This window comes from Poromitra crassiceps (assembly GCF_964638095.1).
Source record: "Poromitra crassiceps genome assembly, chromosome: 21".
NCBI classification, from domain to species: Eukaryota; Metazoa; Chordata; class Actinopteri; order Beryciformes; family Melamphaidae; genus Poromitra; species Poromitra crassiceps.
In genome coordinates this window covers 18,658,482-18,670,981 of record NC_139638.1, presented here as the reverse complement: position 1 = coordinate 18,670,981, position 12,500 = coordinate 18,658,482, and the positions used below count along the sequence as shown (strand labels likewise).

At 43.4% G+C, this 12,500-nt stretch overlaps 1 protein-coding gene across 1 annotated transcript in view; it reads right to left on the bottom strand.

Moving 5' to 3' along the window:
• LOC310795316 (breakpoint cluster region protein-like) overlaps window positions 1–12,500 on the bottom strand; it is a gene marked incomplete at both ends in the record, with an annotated part of 97,182 nt that overhangs the window by 65,390 nt on the left and 19,292 nt on the right. Inside the window, one exon of the mRNA XM_083657366.1 lies at window positions 7,956–8,063. Coding sequence (XP_083513492.1) covers window positions 7,956–8,063 — 108 coding nt within the window. The remainder of the gene's footprint in view (window positions 1–7,955; window positions 8,064–12,500) is intronic.

Genomic DNA, 12,500 nt, shown 5'->3' with positions numbered 1-12,500 from the left:
ACTGCTAACTAGTTTGCTTAGCAAGTACAGAGAACATCCCCACCACCAGTAGTCTGATCTGTCACGGAACACGACAGCTCCAGATCATTCCTGTTCACACTGCACAGCTCTGACCTGCACAGTCGATGGTCAACCCTGACCATCATAGCACAGCACAGTCTGCTATAGTTACTGATAGAGAAAATTTACATCACATTAGCCTTTATTTGGACAATCACTAGTTATTAATATATTCATATACATTTCCATTTTAGTTACATATAGTTATGACACAGACATACTTCATATTTAGATGACCTGTGTACATACACAGACAGACGTATTTAGATAACTTGTACTAGGGATGTCAATTTTCGGTTAATTTCACTTTCGATTAACCAACGCTAATAATCGATTAACCTATCGGTTAATTCATAATTTTTTAATAGATTTTTTTTTTTTTTTTTTTTGGTCTATTTACTCAATGAGCCCAAACAAGGCGTGTCTATTTAGATGCTGAAATGTTAATGCTTTTTGTGTTAGAATTATGCCTTTATTTTTTGTTGGCTTTGCTGAAATTTATAAGTTTATTGCCACATTTTGATCAGGTAATCATTCCAAAATCATTCTGGCTCTTATATGGATGACAAGGAAATATATTTTTGAGAGCTTTATTTCCTGTTTATGTAAACATTACAACAACAACAATCTTATAACAGATTGTTGTTGTTGTAATGTTTACATAAACAGGTTGAGTCTACACAGAGTAGCCTGTAAGTGGTGTGAGCAGGCCCTCTGGTTAGCCCTCACTGTATCTATAGTTATGGCCGCCCCGTTCTCAATTAATTATGCCAACCTCAGCATTCTCCTCTCCTCCACCATCTTGCTCAGAGTCGTGCATCATTACATAGGCCATTAACAACGCACGATGATGGATTCCATGTCTTGCATCTGGACAGTAGCCTCAGTGCTAACTAGCAGCCTCATAAAAGGATTCACCAGAAACGGCAAAATGCTTCTAAAATATACAAAATGTACAAAACAAGGCCCCCAAAACCCTCAACCATGAAGAATGCATGTATGCTTAATAAGCCCTCATGACTCTAGAGCAGTGGTACTCAACCTTGCCCTACTAAAGCTGCGTTCACACCGAGATATTTATTTTTCGCTCTGTCGCTTGATTCAATATATATATATGTGGGGGATATAACGTTACGCAATGTCATGCTGTTTGTCCACTACGAGCCACCGTCATTGTTTACAAGCTAAAGCCTATCAGCGTGCTCCTAATGCGAGCTGCATACCGGTAGTACAGACTTCACTTCATGTCAGCTGTCAGCCTGTCAATGCGGTTTGTTGCCACACAATAAACCAGCGGTTTGTTCCAAGCCAGAGTGATCCTTGACTCGCTCTCACACGGCAGCCAATCAGCATTGAACAGCGAGCGACTGATGCCAGCGTATTTTCGCTCGAGTTGGAATATTTCATCTTGAGCGACGAGCGTATTTTCTCCCTGTCGCTCTGTCTCTGCCGCTCGGACGCCCAGCGATTTTTCTCCCAGGCGAATATACGCTCAATCGCTCGTTTGCATTGACTTTGTATGTAAACTCGACGCCAGCGACAAACTTTAATAGGTCGGTGTGAACGCACCTTAAGGAGCCACATTGACAAAAAATACTTTTTTCAAGAGGCACAATCCAAAAGCGTCCTCCCCTGAAACCAGTTTGGTTCCGTTTGAGTCTCTTCAGCTCTCCACCTGTCAGAAAGTCGGTACCGTCTGGAGCGTGGCTGCTTTATTTTGTCATGTTGTTGCAAATCGGACATTTTGATTTGTGAAATTAGTACGTTACCACAAAACAGATGCATTTTGCTGAACCCATAGATACGAAGATAAACAAGTTCCCAGTCCGCTTTAAATGTGCTGCTGAGAGATTTTCTTAAAAAAAAAAAATCCTTTTAAGTAGGATTTAAGAAAAGAGCCACAACTACCCATAAAGGAGCCGCATGTGGCTCTAGAGCAGGGGTGTCATTGCCCTCACAGGGCCGGTTGTAAATATAACATGATATAAATGTATCTAGCCTACGTGTTATATTTAATAATTGCCTCTGATTCGGTTATTATTGTTTTTTAGTAATAACTTACGGTAATAATACTTAATAACTAGCTCTGAAAGCAGAATTATAGAGAAAACAATGGCAAACAGGCAGCTAGTAGCCTACAACTATTATTCCATTTAACAATAGCTATTTTAAGCCATATTGCGAAGAATTGTATTGTGCAAATTGTATTCTTTGCTCTCTTAGCTCTCGCAGGCCACATAAAATGAGGCGACGGGCCGGATCTGGCCCCCGGGCCTTGAGTTTGACACATGTGCCTCTAGAGCCTCGGGTGAGTATCACTGCACTAGAGCTAGGCTAATGCTAACCAATAAAAAAAAAGTTGTATATCTGCTCTATTTTACAGTTCATCATTTAAACACTCCCCCCAAGCCAGGTCTTTTCTTTAGTTGAGGTCTCTCATAGTTAATTGTTGTAGATATAATTAACCTCCGATCTGAAATGAGCCCTGTCTCAGTCAAGTTGGGTCGAGCCTACAGGTTTTCAAAACCTGGATCTGGATCTGCTGGAACAGAGGGCTCTGAATACTTGGTGGGGACTGTGAAGCCCAATTTATGCTTTGTCTGCCGACACTCTTGAAACGGTCGCCGACAGAAATGAGGACTTGAGTCGACACTTTCAAGTGTCGGCGAGCAGTGTCTGCTACCTGGTGAAATGTCTAGTGTCACTGACTATGTCACAATGTGTCACGCAAGTCTGATTGGCTATATAGACGGCACGCGCTTGACTTCCTTGTTTTGGTTTTCAAATGAATGAACGTGTCCCCGCTATTTTTATCAGCCTGTCCTTGATGTATGACTTCGTGAAAATCACAAAGAACATCGCAACCAATTTCCCAGAGCGAGACGAGGTGAGTTGTGTGTCGTTTATATGCGGCTGCAGCCAAGTACGTTACATCTTGCCTCCGAGGTGGTTTCACTGTGCGTTCCCTCTCTTCTCTTGACTGTCTGCACTGATAGCATTCGAGTGTCAGGTGACCGTTGAACCGAGGCGAACGTTCACTGAAGTATAAATGCAACACCATGAGCGACACTTTCTTTTTCGTCTGCGACCATGTGCTGAGCGGCACTTTCTAATAAGTATAAATTAAGCTTAAGGCTTCTCAAACTTTCCTAATTCCCCATAGAATTGGCTAAATAAGACACCATAGAGTAGATTAGTCGTCCAAAAAGAGGGTCAATTTTGTGATACTAGCCTACACAATAAGGTTTGGGTCATTATAATGAAAGCTTTTAAAATGTAGGTCTCTTATGGTTCAGATTAAAAACAACAGCTCTGGGCCCTTGAGGCAGTTGGAAAGCTGAGTTTGGGGACAGGATAAATGTTTAATATATTAAGCTGTCATGGTTTATCTCAGAGGTACGACTGAGCATATTTTCTGCTGCGGGGTGAGAATAAGAAGAACAGGCTGAGGGGCTCTTGGATCAAGAAGAGGAGAAAAAGCACTAACCAACCTCTAGGCTCGAAACTGTGCTGTTCCACTTCACTGATAACCACACACACACACACACACACACACACACACACACACACACACACACACACACACACACACACACACACACTTTGCCTAGGGTTAGATTTGTATAGGAACGTTTAGTTCAGGACATTCAAATTCAAAATGTGGTGTAAGGATGAAAGCTGCGTAGGCGAATAATAGAAGGAGGTTTTGCAAATAAATGAGGAACAGAAGTGTTAATAAAGACACAAAGTCGACTCTTTCTATGCAGCCGCAGGGAGAAAATCACCTCTGGAAAACTCTTCCTGTTCTTAATGACGCATAGTTTAACACTAGAGACTCTCTATGCTATACAATCAGCCAATCATCTCGTTCGTTGTTGTTCTTGTGACGGGGGGGACAAATGCCTGTCTCTCCTAAACTGTTCAGCTGAGTTTTTAGAAACACCTCCAAATGCTTAACCTGACGCTGCCAGATGGACGGTTTAGCTCCACATTACGTTTCACTAAACCAGTCCATCTGGGAATGCAGTAATCCAACCCGCTGACGGAGGCGGGCGCTTTTTCCAAGCTACTTGGCAGGTGATTGGATGAGCCATCTGTCTATCACCGCTGGTGCGTGTTAACTTCAACCAATCAGATCGCCATGCCTCTGACGTCACGTTTGCGACCGGAGGAAGGTGCCTGTGCCTGATCTCCGTGGTAGTCTATCATTGATTGAGTCAGGAAAAGGCTCAATAGACTGGTGAGGAAGTCTGGCTCGGTCCTGGGCTGCCCTCTGGACCCCATTGAAGTGGTGAGTGAGAGGAGGATGCTTGCCAAGTTGACGACAATCAGGGGCAACTCCTCTCACCCCCTGCATGAGACTGTGGGTGCCTTAAGCAGCTCCTTCAGTGCCAGACTGATACACCCACGGTGTAAGAAGGAGCGCTACCGCACGTCCTTTGTCCCTACGGCTGTCAGACTTTTTAACATCCAATAATAGTTCAGCACAATATAGCACTGTTGTTGTTGTCGTTTTTATTGGTAACTATTGTTATTGTGTGCTGCTGGCTATAGTTTTGCACTTTATAGTGTGGCACTTTACATTCTAATGCCTTTGCTGCTGTTGCTATTGTTGGTTGTTGTTGGTAAGTAGTGTTGCTGTTCTTATCTTTTAGTGTGTGTATTGGTTTTTACTGTATCTTTGTGTTTATTTTTTAGAGCTGTTTTTATGTCTTTTTATGTCTTCCCTGTGAGAGCTGCTGTAACGAGTAAATTTCCCCACTGTGGGATTAATAAAGGCAATCAATCAATCAATCGAGTCCTCACCGTCCTCATCGTCGTAAAGTCGCCTTCGAAGCATGACGTTCGATTATAACGAACTAGTTGTGTGGCTTAGCCTTCCCAAATGTTGAGGGTCGTTTTTTAGAATTTAATACCGGTACATAGAATTGGGAACGTTACATTCAATTTCATTCAGACTGCCTGTCACTTCCGTGGCGGCAGCCATGTTGACGAGTGAAAAGAACTACAAAGACCATGTACCCACTACTTGCCCCGAGCCGGCCATGGTTCGGCCAATCATCCTAACTGCCTGTGCATGACAAGATGGATTACGTCGAGAGAATCTCTTTTGATCTCGCGAGGTTATCCATCTTGCAAGCAAGGTTACCAAATGCTGCACAGTCCCACAACGCCAGGGGCCGGTTGCACACAGCACATTACGTTAAGATTTTCCTTAGAGTCCGAGTTAAGATGTCCATAAAACAGAATCGGCTGCACAAAACACCCTTAAATCTTGTGCTTACAGTATGTTTTCCTTAAAATGTTTAACCTTGAGGAGAGAAGATTTAAGGGTGTTTTGTGCAACTGATTTTATTTTATGGACACCTTAACTCAGGCTTTAAGGAAAATCTTCACTTAAAGTGCTTTGTGCAACCGGCCCCTGGTCTCTTAAAAGAGACGTGTTGGCTTCCGCAGTTTGCAAATGCTCTCGCCTACACGTCTGCACTTCCTGGAGGGGTTGGTCAAAACAGATGTTAAGGCAGGACATCCGTTCATTTCTCCAATCACCTGCCTCGGTTTTGTTTACATGTGTCGTGATTGGTCGAATACCATGGAACTTCCTTCCGGTCTGAAGCATTTTTTTTCTTCTTTGGAAGATGACAACGATCCTCTGGCCAAATTGTAACGGGCTGAAGTAACCTACAGACTGTATCTGGAGCATTAGAAGATTGTGGAAGAGACAGACTGGAGAGACTACACAGCGCCTCGCTTGGTGGGTTGAAGTAACTACAGTCGAGTGGCGTAGCTCCTCTTGCATCGGTGGGAAAAACATCCCTCAGCAGAACAGTGGCGGGTGAAGTCCCTGCAGCAGCCTCATCCTTCAGACTAGAAACCCAACCAAGAACTAAACTCTATTCACCTTATGTAGCCACGCCCATTTGACCCGGTTTTGTGGTCGTGTGACGACTTCCGGCAAAAAAAAAAGAAAATGGCTGGCTGCTCCAATATCATCTAATTCTGAATTAACTAATAATTTAGCCAATTGTATGTAACATACCAAATAAAAGCAAACGGCAATGTCTAAGAATGCAACGCCATGTAACTGGCTCGTTAAGTCTCGCATTCCAGGGAATTACGTTAACGTCTGCGGGTCTTATAGACGTAAATGGCTCGAGCTGCTGCTTGGAGGAGAGAAAACCACCTGAAGCTTTCTTTGTTGGAGTCCAGGTATGTTACAAGAAAGTGCTCGTCATTGTCGACGATAACGTTATCTGACCTGGCTAACAGTGGATACTCGCTTGCTTGCTGTGTACCGAGCTCAAAGTAGTAGTAGGCTACGTTCTTTGTTTTACCCCCTGCACTGTCCGCTCCAAAAACAACTCTCTTCTTCATGACGTTCTTTCGTATTTGGCGCCGTGACCGCCGGAAGTGTTAACACGACCCGGAAGAATTTGGCCCACCCCCGCGTCTGAACATAAGGTGGATACAAGGGGGCTGGAATGCAGCTGTGTTGCTTTGTCTTTAGGAGAGTTACACCACTGGTAATCTATCAGTGTTGGGGGTAACTCATTACAAAGGTAACATATTACATGTAATATATTACTTTTAGCAGTAACTCAGTAATATAACTTATTACTTATAGGATTTCAGTACTATTATACCAGTTACTTTGTCAAGTAACTCAAGTTACAAATTGAGTTACATTTTATTAAATCAAAGCACATATTTAAAACAGATATTGTATCTTTCCTAATCAAACTGTGTTTTTATGCAACACCCCCCCCCCCCTCACTATGACAATAACAAAGGAAAATAATACAATTTTGAATTTTGGATTGTTTACACTGACTTCAAGGCGGTTGAAATTATTTTTCGGGATGGTTTCGGAGCGGCAATGTCATTCTGCTGCTGCTGTTGTTTTGGTAAAAGTAATGCAAAAGTAGTGTAATAAGTAATATTGTAAAGGAACTTATTACTTTCAAATGAAAGTAACTAGTAATATGCAGTATATTACATTTTGAAAGTAACTTGCCCAACACTGTAATCTATACTGTCACTTACAGTGGGAGAAGCACTACCTTCGATTTCCATTTCAAACACTGTGAAGTGTAATTGAATCGCCAGTAACACAAATCTTAAGTCAGTCACATCACTGCTTCTTGGACATTGACTTGTCTCTCCTGACTGTTGAGGAGAACACAATTTAATTCTTCTCTGTTCATCTCCGTGGTAAAGAAACAGCACAACAGTAGTTCATTGTTGAATGGAGCGTGTGTGCAGTCCACAGTGGTGACGTGATGACTACAACTGTAGTAGTAGGAGGTGGTCCCTCTCCGGACTACAAATGCTTTCCCTCGTGTCCACCCGGAATCTATTTCCTATATGCCCCTACATCTAAAACAGTGAGTCCTTAAGGTTTATTAATTAATAAAATAATTATAAAAAAAATAATTAATTAACTTTCTATGTGAGGCTACCCACTTGATTCTTCATTGATGGAGAGAAAGGAAACCGAAAGGGTACAAAACCCTTCAAAACCTGTACTTTTTTTTGCTGAATAGATATCACAAAGACAAATTTATTGACTCATCTTGATAGAAAGAGAAGAAAATAAATAAATAAATAAATAAATAAATAAATAAATAAATAAATAAATAAATAAATAAATAAATAAATAAATAAATAAATAAATAAATAAATAAATGGGGCGTGATGATCTTGATCCGTGCTTTTTTCCTCTGCCACGTGTTGCCAGATGCCTTCATGCTTATCCCCCACTTACAGCCAGTCTCTCACCCAGCAGCAGCCTGGCAGCATATTGGTGCTGTGCCTCGCTCCACACACACACACACACACACACACACACACACACACACACACACACACACACACACACACAAACACACACTCACCTCAGAGATCTCAGCAAACTGTGTGTTGGCCTGGCAGCACTTCTCTGCCGTCTCCACAGCCAGCTCATAGTTGTCCACGAAGGCCCGGTAAACACCTAGCTGGCTGGCCTGATGCAGGGAGAGAGAGAGAGAGAGAGAGGGGGGGGAGGGGGGAGAGGAGAGGAGAGGAGGGGAGAGGAGGGGAGGGGAGGGGAGGGGAAAGGAGAGGAGAGGAGAGGAGAGGAGAGGAGAGGAGAGGAGAAGAGAAGAGAAGAGAAGAGAAGAGAAGAGAAGAGAAGAGAGGAGAGGAGAGGAGAGGAGAGGAGAGGAGAGGAGAGGAGAGGAGAGGAGAAGTGGAGTTAACATCAAAACTGTTGGACATGTTGAAATGCTCTTCAGTGAAGAAATTGTCCTGCCTGCCATTCGTTGCCTAGATACAAAGAAGTAATTAATACAGTTAATAAGTAATAAGTAATATTGGCTGTCACTCTGTACTTATTAGAGTCAGAGAAAGCTGGAGTGATGTGAAACAAACGGTGAAATAAAACAAATCAGAAACAAATAAGACTTTCAGCCACACAGTCAGACACACACACACACACACACACACACACACACACACACACACACACACCTTTTTTCCTAAAGCGGTGAGAACAGTCTTAAGTGACAACTAAGTGACAATGTTTCCATGTTTTATAGGCTTGTTTGACATTTTTTACACCCAACAAGCTGATAAAAGCACAGATTACACACAACCAACCCACCAACCAACCAACCAACCCACCCACCCACCCACCAACCCACCAACCCACCAACCAACCAACCAACCAACCAACCAAAGAAAAGTGGTACTTGATTTTGCTAAACCAAATTTCCATATTTCAAATAATTTTCTGACCCAGGTCTGAAGGTGATTTGCATCATTCCAAAATCTGAGCAGCAATATCTGAGATTTCATGGATGACACTTGGATGAACAAACGAACGCTTTGGGCCAGTATACATTATAAACATTATGTACATGTAGTCATGACTAGTGCTGCACGATTAATCGAATCGCAATCGCAATCGCAATGTCAGCACGTGCGATTGCATAACCGCAAAAGTGTGCGATTTTTTTTTTTTTTTCACGTCTTTTTGAGTGTGTGTGTGTGTGTGTGAGAGCCTCCTTTAAACTAACGTTACACGCGACGCAGCAAACACACGTTTCTCAGCCATCACACTGGGCATCAATACTAGCGGGAGACTTCTCCCATGCACTCCCGCAAATAAGTAATGTTATGTGCAGCATGGTACATATTATCTACAGAGAGGGCGAGAGAGAACATCCATGATCGCTAACAGCAAGCTATGCTAATAACTAGCTAGCCGTTCGTTCAGAAACGCATGTAAACAGCCGTGTGATCAGTGACAACGTCAGTAAAATAAGGAGAGAGCTGCAGGTGCTTATGCAGAACTAGTGCGCGATTAAGTACACAGTGGGGATGACCCGCTGTGATGAAGAATATAACGAGATTAACAAGGTTGATAGCAAAACACTGTCGCAGCTGCCAGCACTGGCAGGGGGTTCCTTTGCCTTTCCGACATGCTGCCACTCCGAACGTTAACTTCCATCATTCGGACTGGCGGTCGTTCACCTTAGAAGCCGCAATGCCGACCTTAGGTTTAGGCGTGGGGGTGGGAGAGGTTAGGTTTTGGGTTAGGGTCTGGGGGAGGTTAGGTTTAGGCATAGGGGGAGGTTAGGTTTGGCGTGGGGGTTGGGAGAGGTTAGTGAAAAACGGGGAATATAGACCCCCTTTCGGAGTGCCGATATTTCGGAGTGGCAGAACGTCGGAGTGGCAGCACGTCGGAGTGGCAGCATGTAACCCACTGGCAGCATCACCTCCAGGCTAGCTAACTAGCCTGTCACATGACGCCTTCATGGTCCCTCGTTAAAAGTCTGCAGATGCACGTTCTCACCTCTCTCTCTCAAGAAGCGTCACGTGAGTGTGGCGTTTAAGGCCATCTGTCGCTACAAAATAAATAAACGGGGTGTATCATTCATTAGTATTGCTGGACAGACATGTAACTAACTTTGCAACTTTGCTGAGCCATCTTCTATGTGAACACAGTGCAGTTTCTATTTGACTGGTGTTTCTTTTTTACATGTTTGGGACAGGCAAATGTCTCAAAATGTTTTATTTTTTTGTAAAGATAATTTAATTTCAAATTGTTTTATTTTTTTAGTTTTAATATATTTTAAATTGTAACATATTTCATGTATTTTAGTCTGTGATATGTGAAACCGTGGTATTTTTGTCCAAGGTTATCATACCGTCAAAAACTCATGCCGGCACATCCCTAGATACCTAGTGGCAGTGGTGGCCCAACGGTTAGAGAAGCGAGCTTCAATCCCCGGGACCGGCAGGATAAATCTGGGTGGGGAAAGTGAAAAGGCAGCGCTTGCCCCTCCCTCATTACCACCACTGAGGTGCCCTTGAGCAAGGCCTTAACCCCAACTGCTCCAGTGGAGCTGATCAGTGGCCAGCAGATCAGACTGTGGTTGTACTGGTCAGCTTCCAGGTATGAATGTGTGTGTGAATGTGAACAGGGCACTCCTGAAAAAGAGAGCATTGCTCTCAGTGAGACTCCCCCTGTATAAATAAAGGTAAAAAAAAAAAAAAACTCTTGTTTATTATATCGCAATCACAATCGCAATCGCAATATTGTCCACCCTAATCGCTAATCGCACCTTTTCCCCAAATCGTGCAGCACTAGTCATGACCAATCAGCAGATTCTCAGATATCAACCAACAAACAGAAGGACCCCCCCCCCCCCACCGATTTCATTCTGTGGGGGCATCAGCCAGTAACCACGGTGCTGGAAGCAGCCGGGCCGTTGCCATGGCAGCCAGCAGCAGCACCTGCACTGTGCTGGGTGAGGAGTAATTAATGGGGGTTGTAACAGAGGCTATAAAAGCACATTTAGAAAGAATAAAACTGCACCAGTCTCCTGCCTGCCTGCCAGGGCTGCCATGCATCTCCACAGCTCTGCTGCTAACCATCTCCACAGTGCTGCTAACCATCTCCACAGCACTGCTAACCATCTCCACAGTGCTGCTAACCATCTCCACAGCACTGCTGCTAACCATCTCCACAGTGCTGCTAACCATCTCCACAGCACTGCTGCTAACCATCTCCACAGTGCTGCTAACCATCTCCACAGCACTGCTAACCATCTCCACAGTGCTGCTAACCATCTCCACAGCACTGCTGCTAACCATCTCCACAGTGCTGCTAACCATCTCCACAGCACTGCTGCTAACCATCTCCACAGTGCTGCTAACCATCTCCACAGCACTGCTAACATCTCCACAGCACTGCTAACATCTCCACAGCACTGCTAACATCTCCACAGCACTGCTAACCATCTCCACAGCACCGCTAACCATCTCCACAGCCAACAGGAGAACAATCAAGTCTCCTGATCAGAAGCCGAAGATAGAGAGAGTAAGATGTCGCTGGCCAGCTTCCCCTCCCTTCCGTGAGAGTCGTCTGGCTCCACAGAAACAGGCTACTGGGATAAGCCTCCCCTGCTCTACAGCTGCTCTCCAGATGCTGGATGTCTGCTCCGCGCATGACAACCTCACTCTTTGCAGTTCTTATCCACCTTATTTCTAGCTGCCATTTCTAGCTAGATGCCTGATGGGTGCTTCTTCCGGTGTAATAGACTGTTTTAACTTGACAAAAAAAAACGTCTATGAGGATTTTACAGCAGAGCCATTCTGCTCTACAGCCGTGTCGTTCGGGTGCTGGGATAACGTAATGCATTGTGGGTAGTCGGCTACTGTGGCTAATGCTAACGGCTAGCGTAATAGTTACTTTACATGGCAGTAAAACGCCACTGAATGACCAAATTGATTGAACGGTTTATAATTCGGGTCTGCAGCCAAAGAGTATAACAAAGGAAATGGCAAGCTGCAACAACAAGTCACGTTAAACTGGACCTTGTACCCACGATTATTTTTTACAGTGGAGCATTCAAAAATAAGGTGGACACTAGGGCTGTGAATCTTCACTGGCCTCACGATTCGATTACGATTCAGAGGGCTACGATTCGATTCGATTACGATTATCGATGCATCTCGATGCATCTTCAATCGATGCATCACTTTTTTTCCCCAATACATGATTTATTTTTTCTCACTCTTTTTCTCACTGTGTGGCTACTTTTAAAATAAAAGTGCATTTGGAATTGCATTGTATTATGATCCATAATTAAAATAAACAACTGCATGTACTTCCATTATATATATATATATTTTTTTTTTAATAATCGATTTTTGACATTATATATATATATATATATTTTTTTTTTAATAATCGATTTTTGACATTTGTGAATCAATGCAGAAACGTGCACGTCCGCATCGCGATGCATCTTTAATCGATTATTTTTGACACCCCTAACACACACACACACACACACACACACACGCAAGACTGGGATCAAAGTAAAATGCAAAGACAGGGTAAAGGCAAATAATAGAACAGATAAAACAGTCTGGTAAGTTCAGGAAATGAC